Source organism: Miniopterus natalensis, chromosome 11 (assembly GCF_054644295.1).
Source record: "Miniopterus natalensis isolate mMinNat1 chromosome 11, mMinNat1.hap1, whole genome shotgun sequence".
Lineage (NCBI taxonomy): Eukaryota > Metazoa > Chordata > Mammalia > Chiroptera > Miniopteridae > Miniopterus > Miniopterus natalensis.
The window spans coordinates 65,158,364-65,178,926 of NC_142091.1; the positions used below are offsets into that span (position 1 = coordinate 65,158,364).

Below are 20,563 nucleotides of genomic sequence, written 5' to 3' on the forward strand. Positions count from 1 at the left end.
AAAAAGAATCGCCACCAACAATAAAATCTTGTCATTTTTCTTTTAAGGGAACATCTACTTTTAAAATTTATCATTCAGGATAACATGTGGGAGTTAAAAAACGGTGTTTGCTCTCCTCTGTGCCTAAAGAGTATCATAAAATGTAGGCTAGTTCCTAAGCAGTTTCATAGTGGTATTAAGTAAAATGTATAATTTGAACATTTATATACATAGTTTATTCAAATACATTGTATACTTATATGTTTATTCAAATACATTATGTATTATATATGATTTTTTTTGTTGCTAAGTTACCATCTTCATCTCGTTTTTCTGAAGGTAATGTAAAACATTATATCCCCAGAACTTAATGGTAATAAGGGGAAACTGGCTTAGGATTTAAAATATCCTTCAGTAGTTCAAGAGAGAGATGAAGATGGTTTGGACTAGAATGGTTATTGGAAATGGAGGGACTTAAACTATTTCAGGAAATGTTTAGAAGTTTAAAAGCTGATGAATTCGATACTGGGAAGGAGGGAAAAAGAGGAATCAAGGATAATTTCTCAATTTTTGGCTTGAGGAGCTTGAAGGAGGAGCAGAGTTGGAGAGAAGATAGAGTTCTGTTTTGGCCATGTTGAATTTTAAATACCTGTATGAGTCTGGAATCTCAGAAAAGGCAGAGCTGGGTGTGTAGATAGAGAATAATTGTTAAATAGGGAGTTTTTATAGCCATGGGACTGGATAGGGCCATCTGGAGGACAGTGAAGCTTGAGAAGAGGCCACTCTTAGTCCTGAGTCCTCCCACATTTAGCTGTCAAGCAGAGGGGAAAGGCCAGCAAAAGACACCAAAAAGGGTGTCCAGAGGAATGCAGTCCTAAGAGCTAAGGGGAAAAAAAGTGTTCCAAAGAAGGACGGAGTAATTAACAGTTACATTTGGCATTTATAGACTTGGGGGGAGATTTTATGAGAAATCTTACAGAAAGATTTTTCTTTAACAATTTATTTTTCTCTTCTAATATGTGTAGAATATTCTGCTTATCCTGATGTTTTCAGTAATTCATGTAGAATTTTTAATTCATCTTTTTGCTCCAGTTTACAGTGCAAAGTCTGAAAATAAGAGATAAAAATGGAAGTATTTGTTTATCTGAAGGAAAACTTTCTCAAAAGGCTATCAAAAAGGAGACTTAGTTCCAAGTCATAGTCAGTTGTGAAAGAATAGAATAACCCTAACCAACTATACAAGTGCTCAGGTCTTTAATTGCATCACTCAAAAATCAGATACTTTCCTTGAAGATAAAATATACAGGCTGATTAACACAGAATTACACTTAGTTTTAATCTTAAAAACTATTTTGAAAATAAAATAATTCGTCCTTGTATAAAATCAGATTATATTTAAAAATCTATAAAAGGTAAAGCAAAAATTATAATTTGAAAGTAGCAATAATTAATGTTTTACAATATATTCTTTTGGATTTTTATTTTTACACATTTCTATCATTAAAATTTAATTATCCTCCTAGGACAAATTTTTAATAGTGGAGTTGTGAGGGTCAAAGGTAATCACGTTTTTAAGGCATTTTACATACACATTGTCAAATTGTTCCCCAGAAATGCTAGACTGTAGTAATGTAACTTTTCTACAGTTAATATCTGAAATTAATATACAGTGTAACCAGTATTGGCATTTTTTTAAAATCTTTGCCAATTTGTAAAAGGAAGCTTGTATCTTTTTAATTTCTATCTTTTTGGTTAAGTTTTACATCATTTCACCTGCTAATTAGCCATTGTTTTCTATTTTTGAATAGTCTGTTTGTGGTTTTGGCCCACGGTCTCTTGTTTGTTTGTTTTTTCTGTTTAGATTTTTAATGAGCTCCTTAAAAAAAATGAACTTTTTAACTTGACTAAATAATATACGTATTATAAATGTATTATAGTGTGAGGGTTTGAATTAGATTCTGAACACACAGGAAATGACAAATATGCCTGTCATTTATTTACGTATGTACCTTTACTCAGATATTAAATAAGTAGGAAACTTTGAAATATGTTAATTTCAGAAATTTCATGTTAGAGCAACTGGCATCTCTAAGTAGGTTAGGCCCTAACTTCTGAAGTCCTGAAATAAGTAAGGCCCAATAAATTGTCAGCTTGGTCAGCTTTTCAGCTTTGTTTCCCCCTTGGAATGATAGCCTGTAGTTGTACGGTCTCTGTGATCACACCTAATGTGCTTGCACAGCTGATGACCAGGAGGCTCTTGGACAGGTGTAGCTTATTTGTGCTTTGTCTTACATTGTATCACTGCGGTAAGTCTTACTCTTCTTCATCTTAAGTTTCAGAAGAGACAGAGTAGTAAAGGTGCTCGTTTTGAACATTCTGAGTTGAAGAAACTGCCTTGGGCTGTGTGTGACTGTCGTCTCATTGGTTTGCTCTAGAATTCTTCCTCGTGGGTGCTGTATAACATGGCTTCGTTTTTCTGGAGGATAAAGAACGAGCCCTACCAGGTAGTGGAGTGTGCCATGCGAGCACTTCACTTCTCTTCCAGGTGAGCTTCCTCCCCTCCGCACCTTGTGTTTCCCACAGACTTGGGCTCTTAAAGAAGCAGTACCTGAGGAAACAGTGAGAAGCAGCATTGTGTTGTACTTACACTCGCCTTCATTCCTGTTCAGAGAAATTAGACCCATCACAAAAAATGATAGATTTCAAAGACTTCAAAGTAGTAATAGCATAATATACTTCTGATTTCCATTAGGGAAAAAAGATATAATGTAGATGCCCTCTGATTTACTTGAGCCTTGAATGCAAGAACCTTGACTAGAGAAATTATCATAAATTAAATTTTTCTCTAAGCAAATAGAAAGACTAAATACATTTTAAAATTGTAAAATGTCTTCTAGACCTTAATTTTGTGGCAGAATTTATAGCTTTCAGGTTGAGTAAGTACCATCAAGTATGTAAAAATGAAACATTATGAGTTTCATAAATTATTTTCTCCCTCTGTAAGTACACTGAAAGTTATGCCCCTAAGCTCAATAACTTCGAATGTCATTTCCCTTGTCAGGTAGCTGTACATAATGGTGGAACACATGCCTCTTTCCTAACATCTAATTACTCCCCACTTCTCTTTTAGGCACAATAAAGACATTGCCCTGGTCAACTTGGCAAATGTTCTGCACAGAGCACACTTCTCTGCTGATGCTGCTGTTGTGGTCCACGCAGCCCTGGACGACAGCGACTTCTTCACCAGCTATTACACTTTGGGAAATATATATGCAGTAAATACAACTTTTTGTTTTCAGTTGCTCTTTTCCTTGCTTTTCTTTTTTCTTCAATAAAAAATACCCTTTCCTTTCCTCTTTTGGTCAAATGAGGGAAAGGGGATGGAAATGAATTAGAGAGGGGGAACCTCAACACAATAATATTTATCATAATTGTCCGAGCCTCTTGACAAAAAAGAAAAAAAATTGATAGGAATATTAAATTTCTGCAGAGTACATCTCTTAAGATAGCAATACTTCCCAATTAAGCCATGCTATAGCATGTTTTCATGTTGTGGAGATTTGGCCACTGACCAAAATAATATTCATTGTAGAGTGAGATATAGGTATGATCATATAATTTATTAGGGGATTTGGACAGTTGCAAACAGACTGTGACTAACATTTTTCCCGTGTGTGTGTGTGTGTTTGCTTTTGTCTCTTCAGATGCTTGGGGAGTATAACCACTCAGTGCTGTGTTACGACCATGCTTTGCAGGCCAAACCTGGGTTTGAGCAAGCAATAAAGAGGAAGCATGCTGTCCTGTGTCAGCAAAAGCTCGAGCAGAAATTGGAAGCTCAGCATAGGTAATTGGGAGAAAAAAATGTCCCTGAAGCACTAGCACCATAGAACCTCAAGTTAGACCTATGGATGGTGAGATCAGTGTTAATTTGCTCATAAGAATTAAGAAAAACACCTTTTCACTACTGCTAGTCCTATCCCTTTTCTCCAAATCCAGGAGGTTTAGCACAATTCAGTGGTGGTATATAGAGGAATCTCTTTAAGAGCGTGGATTCTGCCTGGCCGGGCGTGGCTTAGCGGCTGAGCGTCGACCTAGGATCCAGGCAATGGGGTTTCAATTCCCAGTCAGGGCACATACCCGGGTTGCGGGCTCAATCCCCAGTCAGGGGCGAGCAGGAGGCAGCCGATCAATGACTCTGTCATCATTGATGTTTCTCTCTCTCTCTCCCTCTCCTTTCCTCTCTCTGAAATCAATAACGATATATTTAAAAAAAAAAAAGAGCGTGGATTCCAGGAACTAGAAAATGTTTGCAGTACATGGTGTCATTTAGAGCTTTACAATTTGATCAGTTACTTTTGTGGAGTTGGAGGTGCTGCTGGATACTCAGTAATTCTATTGATTACATTTGTGTCACCATAGAATACACCGTCAGTAAAATCACTTGCACGTGCTGTATTTGATCTTTCTCCCCTTTGACTCCTAGGATTGGTCTGTTGTTATGTTGAGTGAGGTTGAGAGACCCACATTTTAATCAGATGTGTGTAAGTTGTACAGTATAGGAATTCTGTTGCACTTGGTCCTTATAGTATACTTAATAAAACATTTGATTTCACAGATTATAGGGCCAGTTAAGAAACTACGTAACTCAGAAGTGAACTGTTCATTGCTTATAGAATTTGCCTTAATGTGTTAAGTCTACTTTGATTATTAGAGAATTAAGTGGCGATTTGGAACTCATTAAACTTTTATACTTATTTTCCAGTCTGTTTAAAGCATATTGTAGTGAAAAGGAAGAATGACAGCTTGCTTTTTTATACCTGACTTCTATTATACCTGATTAGATCTTTCCCTGGCTGAGCTACTTCCAATATTGTGCTCTTAAGAATCAAATTGGGTCTCTCTTATACAATCTGTACAGCTCCTAAATCTCCATATGTTACAGTGTAATAGGTTATAAGATTTTTTTTTTTACTAAATATAATCAGGCAGCTGATTTGATACCAGGTGGTAGAGAATATTCCTTTCTAAAGCAAAGTTTCTGTGGTTTATCCCAAAATCTATAAACCAAAGCGCTAGAGTGGGAGAACAAGGCAGAGTGGCCCTTACACTTAACCTTGTCTTTAGGCAGAATCGAAGAGGATTCCAGAAAGGCTTTGACAGTCACTGGGACTAACGCAAACTTTGTGGAGGGAAACAGAATTGTTGAATATGTAAAGGTTTATAGTATATTGCTATGCATCTTTTTGGCACCTGAAAAGTCCAGCACACCATTTATCTAACTGTCAAGGTGTTTGTGTTCTAGGGAAGAATTTTGCATCCATCTTTTTGCCCCTAAGTTTTAATAAAACAATAGCATTTATTTAGCCTCATTATTCTTGAACACTGTGGTACAGTGATTGTATGTTAAAAGGGGGAAAACCTAGCAATTATTACTGAGAACCAGAAAATTTATGCATGTAAATGGGTTTAAAATTCACAATTTTTAAGCTCTGTAACTTTTTCCTGGTGTTAAAAATGTTAAGATCCCTCCAGCGAACACTGAATGAGTTGAAAGAATATCAAAAGCAGCATGACCACTACCTGAGACAGCAGGAGATCCTGGAAAAACATAAGCTGATTCAAGAGGAGCAAATCCTAAGAAATATCATCCACGAGACACAGATGGCAAAAGAAGCACAATTAGGTAAGTACTCATTCCAAATAATTGAAGACAGGTTAGGAAATTCAGTTCTAATGTGCTTTACTTTTATAACTTTCATGCAGTCAAAAAGCAGCATAAAGTTGTGGTTCTGACTTTCTTTGATCTTAAAACCCAGCGTCATCACAGCAGGTATACCAGCAGGCCTGGGAAGCTGGTTTGGTCCCTGTACTGTTTTTTTTAAATTCACATTTTAAAGTAAAAACCCCATCTTTTAGATCCTACTCTTAACAATGGTTGTTTGCCCTCTATGGCTTGCATTCATACTTCTCCAACTTTAATATGAGTGTCAGTCTCCTGGAGATCTTGTTAAAATGCACATTCTGATTTAGTAGGTCTGAGGAGGGGCTGAGTCTGTCTTTCTAACAAGCTCCCATTTGATGACAGTTACTGCTGGTCTGAAAACACTGCAACTCGAGCCTACACCAAGTAAAACAAGCCAGATACACCTTAGAAACTAAGCATCTACCCTCTTCAGTCAACACTGGCAACAAGGCTAAATAAACACCCTTTTTTTCTTGCTCCCTTGAAAACAAACATTTCATTTTAGAAGATTTTAGATTAGAATTTGTCTCAAGCAGGAATTCTTAATCTGGGTCAATGGATTAATTTTCGGGGATTCTGAAGTCCTCAGAATTATATGTAGAATTATGTATGTGCATAATTTTTTTCTGGGAAAAGGGGCCATAGCTCTTACTAAAATCTCTTAGAGTCTGGGGTCCCACTGGTCTAAGGAAACTTGGGTTGACAGGAGATCAATGATTTGATTGTATCCAGAATGTTTCATTTTTTACTAAACCCTAAGAGAGCAGATATGACAGCTTGACACCAAAGAATAAATTAATGGAATTCCTTATATTGTACCTTTCTCCCTTAATAAATATATTGGTCTAGAAAGCCTCTTAACCTTTGAACCTTAGCTATGACCATTTACTGTTCATTTTACAATCCACCTAACAAGTTTTCTTTGCTATTTTAAGTGTAAAGGTTATGTTTAGTCCTTGGGATTCTTTACTGCTCAATCTGTACTGAAGTGCAACCAGAGCTCTTATATATAAATTTGAAACAGGTTTATGAAATACATAAAGCAAATTATCTCCAGAGAGATGGCTAAAGTCTCTTTTTAAAAAAAAAAAAAAAAAAAGTTTTTATTGATTACTGATTTTAGAGAGAGAGGAAGGGAAAGGGAGAAAGAGAGAAACATTGATTGGCTGCCTCCTACATGCCCCCTACTGGAGATGAAGCCGGGAACCTGGGCATGTGCCCTGACTTGGAATCCAACCAGTGACCTTTTTGGTGCATGAGAGGATGCTCAACCAATTGAGCCACACCAGCCAGGGCCCAAAGTTCTTTAAAGCAATGTAATCAGTAGATTTTACAATCATAGAATGTAATTGCCAGGAGATAACCTTAGTGACTACCTAGGGGAGCACCTTTGTATTGTAGGTGGGAGCAAGAGATGTTTCTTTAGAATGATTTAATTCAATTAACCATTATTCCCGTGTATCAGTATCTCCTGTATAAGTCCTCTGCCAGGCTCTGAAGAATACAGAGTTGAAACTAAATGATTTAGACTAAGAAAATCATGGTGGCATTGCTGACTTTCTCATCAGTTTTAATTTTCTTATTCCAGGAAATCATCAGATATGCCGTCTGGTCAACCAGCAGCATAGTTTACATTGCCAGTGGGACCAACCTGTGCGCTACCATCGTGGAGATATCTTTGAAAATGTGGATTATGTTCAGGTCTTTTTCTTGTTCTCTTTTAGTTCTTATGAACTTTTCCTATTTAAGAGTAATGTTGCGTCTCCCCCCACTCTTGATTCCTTATATATTTGATCCCTAAAATTTGTGGCTCTCATTTAAGGTTTTGAGCATGTTAGGTTTATGAAGTCAGATTTTATAGAAAGTATTCAGTTCCTCCATGAATGACATTTCTGTTTTCCCAAACAATATTCATCATATTCATTCCTCTTCCCCATGTCTTTCCTGCCTTTTCCCATTCTGGTTCCATTCTCTTATCTAACAAGATTTTAGAAATACAGTCTTGTGAGAATACCAAACATTGTTTTACCTTGGTTCAGAGGAAGGCTATATATATTTGGAATTGATTGTACAATAGGCTATAATGCCTATATGATAGCTATATTAAAATCTTAGGCACCCTTCCTTAAAAAAAATAATAACCTTTCCTTAAGCTCCCTTACTTCTACCCACAAAGCACTAATTTTGTAGAACAGTGATCATTTTAGTCTAGGAAAGGGAGTGAAATAATGAACCAAAACCTCTAAATCAGCTAATCATTAAACCTAAAAGAGACTAAATCATAGAAAGGAAGTAAAGGGACAGGAGCACAACCCAATGGCATAGTTGATTGAAAATTGCTAGCTATGCATTATCTGTGAGAGAATACTGTTGGGGGGGGCATAGTTCTGAGAATTAAAATATCTGGTTGCTTTATTACTGACCTGCTTTCTGATTTGCTAGTAATTTTGAGTGTTCACTAAATGTTTTGGATTAAATCTTAGTCACAACTCCTTTTCTGCTTCCAGTTTGATCGAACTTTTCATTTTCTAGTTTGGTGAAGATTCATCAACCTCCAGTATGATGTCTGTGAACTTTGATGTTCAGACAAATCAGAGTGACGTCAGTGATTTGGTCAAGTCTCCCCCCGTAGCCCATTCCATTCTCTGGATCTGGGGCAGGGACTCTGATGCATATAGGGTAAGTTAAGAGAGGGTGATGAAGGTGTTTTCTCAGACAGACCAGCTCTTTTAAAGCAGAGACTCTCAGCCTCACCAGACTGATATGGCCTCTGTTACAGGTTAGCTCAGCCCAGCAAACACTTACTGAACGCCTGTGGAATGAAGGCATTCGGCTAGGCAATGGATAAGCAAGACACAGGGTCTGCCAGGACTTCTTCCCAATCATGGGGGCAGGTAGACTCCCTGATGTCAAGTCAGGCTGTGAACTCTGAGTACAATTTCCAACTCTCACAGATTTCTAACCCTGACCTAAGTGTGCATTTGTACTTACTTTTTCACTCAGCATTCTTTTATAGAGCTCCCAATTGTGTACCAGGCGGGTACCATGAATGTGGCCCACAGATGCCTGGCTCTGCTGTAGCTAACGTTCCAGCAGAAGACACAGATGATAAACAAGTTCATGAAGATGGGTTTCCAAGCCAAGACATAATTGTATGTTAGTCAGTGGAAATAAGGGTATAAGGACAGAGACCATATATTTTTTATTCACTATTAAATTTTCAGAATGTAATTGTTTTTATTCTAACAGAATTAATATAACCACTTAGATTTAATTATATGTAATATAAATCCCCCAAAGTTTGATAGCTTTAGGATATAAGCTTAGTAAGCCTTTATATTTAGAAAAATGAACATTTTACAAATAAAAAACAATTATTAAACTTTGGCATTGGCAAAGAAGAGGTCTTAGTTCAGGGAAAAATAGTTTTCTGTGCCAGTTTTATAAGCATATGTATGCTTTCAGGTACAAATCACAAACTTCACCTCAAATTGGCGTGAACAAAAGAAAATTTGCCTGATATTACAGGAAGTCCAGAGATAGGGCATAATTTGGGTTTCATTGATTCAGTGGCTTGGCGATGTTACCAGTGACCCTTTTCTTTTCTTAAATTTGCCATCAAAGTATTGGTTTCTTCCTAAAGCTTGTCTTCCTCATGAGGTGACAGCCAGTGGCAACTAGAGCAACAAGCCTTTTGTTCCTACATGGCATAAGAAACTAAGACTTGCTTTACTTTCCCAGAAGCCCCAAGCAAGCCTCTCCTTATGTCTCATTGGCTCAACTGACTTAGGCCTGCCCAACCCAGAACCAGTCTGTAGTAAAGCAGGTAGAATTACTGATTCAGACTAATAATCTGCAGTAGAAGATTATAGAATCAACCACAATGTCTACATATATCTTAAAATACTGAATTGTTGTTTAATTATCTAGTGTATTTATGTTCTTTTAAAAGTTCATTTAGCAAGTTGAAATATTGAATCCAAAGAAATTGATGCAAAACTTTCTTTCTGTATTAGGACAAACAGGATATTCTGTGGCCTAAAAGAGCAGATTGCGTAGAAAGCTACCCTAGAATCCCTACGGGCAGAGAATTGCCAACGTACTTTCTGCCTCCAGAAAACAAAGGACTCAGGCAAGTGCTGATGGATTTGGCAAAGCACTTGATTCTGCATGATTGTCACCTGGCAGTTCTTTGAGAGCACCAGCCTTGGACTTGAAAGGTTAAGTCTTTATCTTGACATCACCCAAACTTTGAAAATATGAATCTTGTTCCTTTTTCTTGTGCCAGGATCCACGAACTCACCAGTGATGATTATTCTTCAGAAGAAGAGGCCCAAACCCCTGACTGTTCCATAACTGACTTCAGAAAAAGCCAGACTCTGTCCTACTTAGTCAAAGACTTAGAGGTCCGCATGGATCTGAAAGCCAAAATGCCAGATGACCATGCACGAAAAGTAAGGCTCACTTAGGCTGGTGTTTATTGCCGTCCATTCTGGGTGACTTCACGCCCCTTAGGTGGAACAAAAATTTGATAGAAGACAGTTGTTGAGCTTTAACTTTATAAAACTGAAGGATAGAGTTAAAGATTTGTTGACATCCTTAAGAAGTCAGTCATGCTATTAAAAGAGTGCCAGGGAAATGTTCCTCTGGGCTGTTTATGTAGCTGCCTAAGCACTGTTCCTCACTAAGAGGGCTGCAAAGATGAGTAACAGCACTCTCTGTTGACCCGATGGAGGCCGTTCTGACCACTTCGGTTTAGCTTTGCATCCTCCATGCCTCCAGAAGTTTGTATAAATTGAAAGCTTAAAGATTCTCTTTCCCTGGCCTTATCAACTCTGTGTTGGGCTTATATGAGGTCCTTAGGAATTTGTATGAATTTGATAACCACTTTGCACACATTTTTTAAAAAATATGTGAGTTCTGTTATGTTGTTTTCTTTAATTCTCTTAGTTATGTGTAACTAGGAATGTTTTATTACTGAGTATAAATTCTGTATTACATACCATTCCATCGATACAAATGAAAAAAATAACCTTTTTACAGAGAAAACAGACTATCACAATGACCTCCTTTGTAAAATTAATTTTGAAACTCCTTATATTCAACAAACATTTACTGAGGCAAAAAAAAAAATTAAGTGCTAAGCACTGTTTGGAGTGCTAGGTATACAAAGATAAATAGACCATGATTCCTGCCTTAGAGTTGCTCACAGTTACATAAATGCTGCAAGAACATAAAGTAGACTAATTGAGGACCTGGTGCTTTTCCAGCTAGGAAAGATAGCTGACTTTTATTGCATTGAGTATTGCATGCTGTTGTCTTCTGAACAATTTCTCATTTTGTCTGGACACTTAGATTGACTTTAATGGGGTATGAGAGATCACCTTAATAAGTATATGGGGTATATGTCTCTTAACTTTGTTTAGTTATAAAAAACTGGGACATACATGTGAGAGTAATACCTGTTGGTATGTCTATGACCTCATGTTACATGATTATAAATATCTATTCAAATTAGCTGTTCCTAAGGAGCTCAAGTAGAGACTGCTAGCTATAGAAATTCTCTTCAAACATCTTTCCTATTATTCTCAATTGAGTCAGTCTTCCTTTTGTTGTTTTCAGATTTTGCTTTCCCGTATTAATAACTATACTATACCAGAAGAAGAAATTGGGTCTTTCTTATTTCATGCTATTAATAAGGTGGGTCATCTCCTTCAGACACTTGAAATTTAAGTGCTTAGTAATTGTAATTAAAAATTAAAATGCATGACTTGGGGTGATAAACACATAATACAATATACAGATGATGTATTATAGAATTGTATACCTGAAACCTGTATAATTTTATTAGCCAATGTCACCCCAGTAAATTCAATTTAAAAATAAAATTAAAAAGGTAGAAAGTGCCTTTAGCCAAGTGTTCTCTGAAAATACAAAAAGTTAAAATGGATATATTGAAAATCCTTTTTAGAACAAGTACTGTATTCTTGTACTAACTGAAGTATTTGGGGGTTTTTCAGCCAAATGCTCCTGTCTGGCTGATACTCAATGAAGCTGGACTCTACTGGAGAGCAGTAGGAAATAGCACTTTCGCTATAGCTTGTCTTCAGAGGGCTTTGAATTTGGCTCCACTTCAATACCAGGACATTCCTCTTGTGAACTTGGCCAACCTTTTGATTCACTATGGCCTTCATCTTGATGCTGCTAAGCTGCTACTTCAAGCTTTGGCCATCAATAGCTCTGAGGTGAGGTTTTATGTTCCTTTGTAGGTACACATGCTATGTGGGGGTAACTCAGGTTCAGAGAAGACTTTGCATATTTCAAGAGAGCATGGGACAGATTTTGTTTTATTTTTGATATGTTTATTCCTATATTTTAAATGAGCAAAATTTATAATTATACAGTTCATTTTTTTTTCCCAGAAAATTACACTTAAGTAAGAATGACATAGCAGCTAAAAATACACTGCCACTTTTTTATGTCAGTCTGAAACATCTGGCTTTTCTTTATCCTACTCATCACAGCATGCTGCTTAAGTTATACTGCTTTACCACTTTAATTTATAGATCTCTTTATGCCAACCAGACCACAGCACAATTTAAAGATTGTTTTGATAATAATAGAGGTGGATTGATATTCATGTCTTGAATTTACCACATGCAGTCCATGGAGTTACATCACTGCTTTGCAGTTAATTACTCTATTTCATAGTTTCTAAGAAAGCACTTCTTTTTTTTCCATATTTTAACATCTCTAAAATAAGGATATATATTACAAGCTGATGACATCTTAGGTTTGATGAAATACAGTTGCAATAAATATACAGTTAAATTGCTTTTGTACCTAGACTCTAAAAATTTGTAAGTATTCTCTCCAAAGAAACTTTTAGAAAAAGTGTGCATGAATGGTTTAGGTTTATTTCAGATATCCCAGAACCAATATTTTAAGTTTGAGAAGAAAATATTGCCTGTTAAGAGTGTCCTTTGAAATACACAAATTCATAGCTGGATTTTAAGCAAAAGTTTACAATTGCTACACTGTACAGCAGGTCAAGTTGCTAAAGAAGTACATCAGATATTTATTGAATGTTTACTCTGTGCCACGTGCAGTGGGAACAGATGCTAAATACGGGATGTGATGAAGTGGACATCCAGATGAAAGGCTCAGGACAGCCGTGTTCCCCTTGATGCTTTTCACTTACTACTGCGACCAGCCAAAGCAATCAGGCAGTATTCTTCTGAAGAGAAGAGAGCTCCTTTAGAGATTACTTGCCTTTCTACTTTTGAATATTACACTAAAATTTCAGTTGTTAAAAATTGTGTACTGAAACAAGAATAAAAATATAAATCAATGAATCAGGGTAGATACTCCCGAAATAAACCTTAATCAGTACCCCATCAGAGCTGTCAACATTTGGAAGTATTTCCTTTTTAAACTTTTCTCCTATGCAAATATTTCGTAGTATTGCAACTCTACTGTACTGGTGATATTTAAAACTTATTATATAAAAATAACTTATTACTGCATAGTTTTTATAGCCATTAATGTAAATGGTTGTATGAAGTTTCGATGAATTAGTATATCACAGCTTACTGTTCTGTTGGATGTTTAGGTTACTGATAGTGCTTAACTATTGTCAGTATGATTTTCTGCATAAGGCCTTTTCTGCATTCCAGATAATTTTCGTAGTAAAAATGGCTAGCACTGGAATTACTAAGTCAAGAAGAGATTGAATATTTCAATGACTACGATACAAAATGCCAAACAATCCACCAAAAGATTTGGGTCAATATACATTGCCATAATCAAGCTCTAAAAATACTCATTTCATCTGTATCTTCACCAGAATTGAGCAGTTAAAATAACTGCTAATTTTTATTGATTGTGTACTAGAGCCAGGTACCATAGTGAGCACTTTACATGTAATAACTCATTTAATCCTCACAACAATCTTATGAGATAGGATTTACCCATTTGATAAAGAAACTCCAAGAGATTTACCAAAACTCAGAGCTCAGATTTGAACTCAGGAAGAGAGGCCACAGAGCTCACACCTTTAGTCATATCACACTGCTCTGAAGTTACATTTGTAAAACAAATTTACTTTAGAATTTTTTATTTCTCTGTTATAATATAAATTTCTTTATCCTGTAATTTTTTAGGTAAAAGTTCATGTATGCATGTTGCTCATTTTGTTAGAATTTAGTTCTTTTAAATTTTATATGAACTCTTACACAATAGTCTTTAACTTTATCTGTCATGTTAAAAATATTTTCTCTCTTTGCTTTTTTGTCTTAGCTTTTTAAAATTGCCTTTAAGTTTGTCCATTTTTTCTCTTTTCATTTCTGTTAGATTTAAGATGTCCTCATAGGAAGTTTGAAAAAAAATTAGTTCTGTTTGGTTTTTGTTTTCTATGACTTGTCTTTAAATAGTTAATTCTTAAGTATACAAAGATCTTTTCCTATGTTGTCTTCTAGATATTTTATAGTTTTAGGTTTTACATTTAGGTTTATGATTCATTTCAAGTTCAATTGTCTTTATGATGTGAGGTAGGGATCAAAGTTTATCCATCAAAGTTGATATCCACATAGATATCCAGTTGTTCCAGCACCATATCTTGAGAGCACTGTCCTTTCCCTATTGAATCACTTATCACCTTTGCTCTGAACTCAACTCCTTTATCCAATAGCTTACTTGACATCTCTACTTCAGTGTCTAAAACACACTCAAAAACTAAAGGCCAAAACTAAACTCCTTAACTTTGTTCTTCTGTGTCTTCCCCATTTGAGGAAACAAAAGAGCCAGCAAGTAGGTCAGGACAAAAACTTGGAGCCATCCTTTATACCTTTCTCCTTCTCTCAGGGAAAATGCAGTCTATTAACTCACCTTGCTGATTCTATTTTCAAAATATATCTACAATTTCACTATTTATCATCCTCTCCACTGCTGTCTGGATTATTTCAGTAGCCTTCTCTGCTTTTGGCCTTTGTCCCCTGACAGTCTATTTACAATATAGCAACCAGTCAAATCTTTCTTAAAAAACAGATGTCATTTGTCTTTTCAGTCTCTGCAGTGGTTTTCCATGTAACTCACAGTAAAAGATAAGAATTTATAATGGTGTAGAAGATCCTATTGAATTGGCCTTGTTTCTTTTTTGACCCCACCCCCATGAGATTGGTCCTTTGCTCATCTGTTTAGCCTCACTTGCCCCTTGCATTTCCTTGCACGTGCTAGCCATGCTCCCACCTCAGGGCCTTTGCACTTTCTATTCTTCCTGCTTGGAATACTTCTGCCCCCACCAAGACTTCTTCATAGCTTGCTCCTCCATCTCCTTAAAATCTTTTACAAATACTAACTTCTCAGTGAGTCCTTCCCTTACTACTGTATTCAAAATGGCACCCCTACCCTGGCAGGTAGGTCATTTGGTTAGAGCATCATCGGGACATACCAAGGTTTAAGGTTTCATCCCCAGTCAGGGCACATACAAGAAACAACCAATGAATGTGTGGATGGGTAGAACAACGAATCAGTTGTTTCCCTCCCTCCTTCTCTCTCTCTCTCTCTCTCAAATCAATCATCAATCAATAAAAAGTAAAATGGCACTCCCTTCCCCACTCTAGTGTTACTAGTATTACTTACATCTCCTCGCTATTTTCTCCATCACATTTTCTTCATAATTGTGTAACATTAGACTATATGATCCACAAAGGCAGGGCTTTGTCTGTCTTATTTTCTGCTGTACCCCCAGGGTCAAAAACAGCATCTGAAACATTAGTAAATATTCATTAATTATTTTCTGGATGAATTGATGAAAATCCATCTTTTTTCCCCAAAATACTTTAGTTTATTTTAATACAAGATATTTGCACAGCCATAATTCTGGTCATAGCAATAATCACAATACTGTTTTCTTATGAAAAATATGAAGACAGTTTTGAAATCAAGGTATGGGATTTAATTTTGTATCTGAATGTGAACCACTAAATAATACTTTAAATGTAATTTGAAAACTACTTGGATTAGGATTTTTAATATTGAATATTTTGTACACCTTGGCTTGGTTAAGTAAGACATTTCAAATGACCTAACAGCCTGAATCAAAAGCAAGTAGTTGGGTAAATCATAGGTGTTGCTTTTCATAAGGGTATATTGTGTATTTGAGAATAAAACATTCTTAGATCTTTAAAAATATTTTTTTTATCATAAAATAAATGTAGAATAAATGGTTTGTACACAAGCGAATGACAAAAATACTAAGTATAGGTGTATTTCAGCCAAGATAACCTAACCTGAATACTTTGGGCTGCTTTTAAAAACTAAATCCCAACAAATAATTGGAAAATAGAATATAAAAACTATAATACCAAAAAAACCCCCTGATATCTAGAAATCAATCTAAAGGAAGAAGTACAAGATTTCTGTACTGATTACAAAACATTGATAAGAGAAAGAAGACTTAAATCGGTGGAGATATAAATCATGTTTATGGATTGGAAGATTCAATATCAAGATGTAAGCTCTCTCCAAATTGATTTATAGATTCAATTCATAGATGGTGCTCTTCTCTCAGCAATTGCATGTATATGTGTGTATAAACTGATACATTCATTCTCAAATCTGCATAGAAATGGATTTAGAATAGCCAAAAAATTCGGGGGTGAGAAGGAGAAAAAACAGTTGGAAGGCTTATATTATATTACTAGATTTCAGGACTTGGTGTAATTAAGCCAATATGATACTGGCACAGGCATACTCAAATATATCAATGGAACAACAGAGAAATTAGAAATAGGCTTTCATGGCTATGGTCACCTTGTGTATGACAAAGGCACACTGTAGTTCAGTAGGGGGAAGGGAGGCAGAGTAACCCCTGTGGAAAAACAAACAAACCTTGACTCCTACCTCACATTGTACACAAAATTAATTAGAGGTGGATCATGTACCAAAAAGTGAAAGATAAAACAATAAAGCTTCTTGATAAAAACAAAGGAGAAAGTCTTCATGACCTTACAGTAGGCAAAGATTTCAAAAAATACTAACTATAATTAAAATATATATACACTAAACTTTGTTAAAATTAAGAATTTCTGTTTACCAAAAGATGCTATTAAAAGAGTAAACAGGCAAACCACAGACTAGGAAAAGATATCTGCACTAAGTAAAACTATAGGCACTTCAGAAATGAGGATATCCACATGGCCAATAAGCACCTGAAAAAGTATTCAACGTCTTTACTAATTAAGGAAATGCAAAATAAAAACACAGTGAGATGCCACTTCATCATCTCATTAAAACAGCTAAGTTAAAAAGACTGACAGTACCAAGTCAGCGAATTCTCATACTAGTTGGTAGGAGTATAAATTTGTACATCCACATTGAAAAACTATTTGGTTGTATCTCCTAAAACTAAATATATGCCTCCCCTTTAAGACCCACTGCTAAGTATATACCCAAGGAAAATGAGTACGTATGCCTATCAAAAGACATTTACAAGAATATCGATAGTAGTTTTATTCATAATAGCCCCAAACTGGAGACAGTCCAGCTACCTAGCAGTAGGAGAATAGATGAACAAGCTGGAGTATACTCACATCATGGAACATTATACATCGTTTAAAAAAGAATGAACTGCTACACAAAAAAGTCCAATTTTTTGAATCTTAGTTTTTGTGTTCAGAAAAGAAGCTACAAAAGGATACATATAGTATATACACCTAAGAGAACATACTATTTGATTCCATTTATATGAAGTTTCAGAACAAGGAAAGCTAATTTATGGTGATAGAAGTCACAACATCACAACAGTGGTTACTTCTGGGATTGGGGTTGAGTTGCCCAAGGGAACCTCTTGGAGCACTAGAAACATTCTAAATGTTTTATATCTTGAAATGAGTGGTGGTTAAGGGATCTAAACATATATAAAAATTCATTGATTTATATACTTTAGACTAGTGTACATTATACTGTGTATTTTTTATTTTAGTAAAAAGGTAAAAGATAAATTTATATGTGTGTTACACAGTTTAGAATTGGCTGGTGTAAATAAAGTGGACAGTTAGCCGTTAACTTTTATGGGGTAACCTAAAAATAGGCAAAAGACCTGTAATGTAAAGGTTTTATAATTCTCAGAAAATATTAATTCATTAACATTTTGCTGATTTTTTTTTTCCAGCCCCTGACCTTTTTGAGCCTGGGAAATGCTTACCTTGCTCTGAAGAATATCAGTGGGGCACTTGAGGCCTTTAGACAGGCTTTGAAATTAACTACCAAATGCCCAGAGTGCGAAAGCAGCCTGAAGTTGATTCGCTGTATGCAGTTTTACCCTTTTCTGTACAACATCACCTCTTCCGTTTGCAGTGGTAAGCAGCTGTTAAGTGCTGGCAAAATAATGAGTTCAACCAGAATTCCTGTTCTGATCAACAGAACACAGCAAATGATTTTCTCAACTTTTTCCCAAGGATTTTACATAACTAGTGTAATTCTAGATGCATAGGAAAGAAGTTATTTATTATTTACTATACAGCTGTCTCAGGGTGTTAGGCTTAATTCTCTCCCAGAACCCTAGTTGAGAAAGGCTGACTAAAATAAAGTATATTCAACTGGGATTGGTAGGCTGTGAGCTGTTTTTTCTTTTCCCCAAATCTCTGATTTTTATAATGACTGGTATTTATGATGAGGAGTATTTTTTCTGTCCATGAATTCTATCTGTGTAATAAGATTTGAAGCAGCTTTTCTGTCCTCTTGCCTTTCAGTGAAGCTGATCCAAACCTTTACTGCACCTTTAAAACAGTCGCCTGACATTAGTGGTATCCCTTTGCATTCTTCCACGTTCTCCTACAGCTACTTTGCATTTATACATGTGCATGTGCTTATGTGTATCCACCTGGGTCAAAATATTTCAGCTATTATCTAAACTATTGTAAATTCACCAGTTAGAACTCTCTAAGAGTTCCATAATGTTTGGTAATTTACTTGTTTAACCTTCACTACAAGAAAAAAATGTTTGACTTGAATTATGAGAGGTACAGTTTACATATGTGTGGATCCTCAGTACCTCGCCACTGTAGAGCACACAGTGGGTGCTCCATTAATATTCAAATTTTATTGAAATATTCAAGCAGGGAGCTATCTGTTCAGCTCCTTCACTTCAGATATTTTTAAAGTGACACTCACTTGGTAAGCAACTTGTCTAAAAGACAATAATTACTAGTAGAACCCTGCCGGCATGGCTCAGCTGTTGAGCCTTGACCTAAGGAGATTGCCAGTCAGGGGGTGTGCAGAAGGCAGCCAATCAGTGACTCATCACTGATTTTTTTTTTTCTCTCTCTCTCCCTCTCCCTGAAATCAATAAAGATATATTTTTTAAAATAATAATAATTACTAATAGATTTGGCGCCCAAAGTTAGTTTTCCTGATTCCCTGTACTAGACTGCCTCAGGATTTCAATGCAATGACAGGCAGTAAGAGCTCAGATTTTTAGTGAAGAAACCAAACATCTCTCAGCAACATAAATCCCTTTGCTGTGGAGCACTGTTGAGCACAGTGTAAACTAGAGTCCTTGCATGAATGCTGAAAGTCAGAGACCGTGCTTTAGCGGCACAGTGTAGTGGAGTGGCTAGTGCTGGAGTCATACATGTTTGAGCCCTCGCTCTGCCATCACTGTCTTTCAGACCCAGTAAAGTAACTTGTGTCCTCATCTATGAAATGAAAGGCAATAAAAATCTATCTTAGATAGCTGTTGGAGGATTACATGAGATTCTTATAGGTGTTGGATAAAAGTAAGTAGAAATTCATAATGTATATAAAGTATTCAGAACTTTAATAGTGCAAGGTCTGGATCTTTATCTCCTTAACACTAGAGGGTGTTTGTAGGTTCCTTAAGGACAGCCTTGTACACAGGGATTCACTTTTTCCAATGAGCTGCTTACATAGTAATAGAATCTCTGACTTTCTTTACCTACTATCATCTCCCTCCTCTCTTAATTTGTTTGTTACTGGGAAGATGGTTGGTAAGTATATAGTGACCCTTTTCTAAAAAGCCTTTTCTTTAGTGTTTTATGTGTTTTTTGCTTCGTAGTATTTCAGTTTCTTGAAATTTATTCTTAAAAAATATTTTTTAACTTATGGGTTTTAGAGAGGAATGGAGAAGAGAGAGAAACTTCAGTTTGATGTTCCGTTTATTCACGCATTCATTGTGCTTCTTATGTGTGCTCTGACCAGAGATCTAACCCGAAACCTTGGTGTATCGGGATGACACTCTAACCAACTGAGCTACCCAGCCAGGGAAATTTATTCTTACTTTATGTTACTTATGTCAAGAGAGAAAATTTGTCTTGAAATTTTTCCCCAGAGCTTAACTCCAACTAGCCCAAGAAACTAATTTGAAACAGACCTTTCTTAAAGTAGTATCTGAGAGTCCAGATTATCCCAAGAATATTATTGGATCCAATACAAAACCATTAAAAGAAAATAATTAGGAATAAGGAATACTTTTTTAGTTCTTTTAGAAAGAACTCATTAATAAATAATTTTAAAAATGTATAGCCTTTTTTACATTGTAATTAACTAGTTTAGCAAAAAATCTAACGTGCTATTCCTTAAATAAATTCTGGTACCCCCTAATGGAAACATATGCTGTAGCATTTTCTAGGTTTAAAAACTCCTGATGGTACTGAATTAATTTCAGTATTGAATTTTTCTTTGACAGTGTTTTTTATACTTATTTCCACAGTAATTTCTGAGCTCCAGCTTTGAAAGCTGAACCTTGAGAGAAATAAGCATCTATAGAAACCATGAACTTATATTGAAAACCTAAACAGTTGCAACTGATCCAGCAATCTC

General features: G+C 35.9%; 1 protein-coding gene across 4 annotated transcripts in view; it reads left to right on the plus strand.

Annotated features, from left to right (window-relative positions):
- The window catches only part of TTC17 (tetratricopeptide repeat domain 17), a 76,627-nt gene that overhangs the window by 22,290 nt on the left and 33,774 nt on the right, over positions 1–20,563 (plus strand). For all 4 annotated transcript variants that reach the window (XM_016197652.2, XM_016197653.2, XM_087821815.1 and 1 more), the window contains exons 6-16: positions 2,415–2,524; positions 3,110–3,254; positions 3,684–3,823; positions 5,502–5,662; positions 7,311–7,423; positions 8,255–8,401; positions 9,739–9,854; positions 10,011–10,176; positions 11,345–11,422; positions 11,743–11,967; positions 17,895–18,081. In XM_016197652.2, coding sequence (XP_016053138.2) covers positions 2,415–2,524; positions 3,110–3,254; positions 3,684–3,823; positions 5,502–5,662; positions 7,311–7,423; positions 8,255–8,401; positions 9,739–9,854; positions 10,011–10,176; positions 11,345–11,422; positions 11,743–11,967; positions 17,895–18,081 — 1,588 coding nt within the window. The remainder of the gene's footprint in view (positions 1–2,414; positions 2,525–3,109; positions 3,255–3,683; positions 3,824–5,501; positions 5,663–7,310; positions 7,424–8,254; positions 8,402–9,738; positions 9,855–10,010; positions 10,177–11,344; positions 11,423–11,742; positions 11,968–17,894; positions 18,082–20,563) is intronic.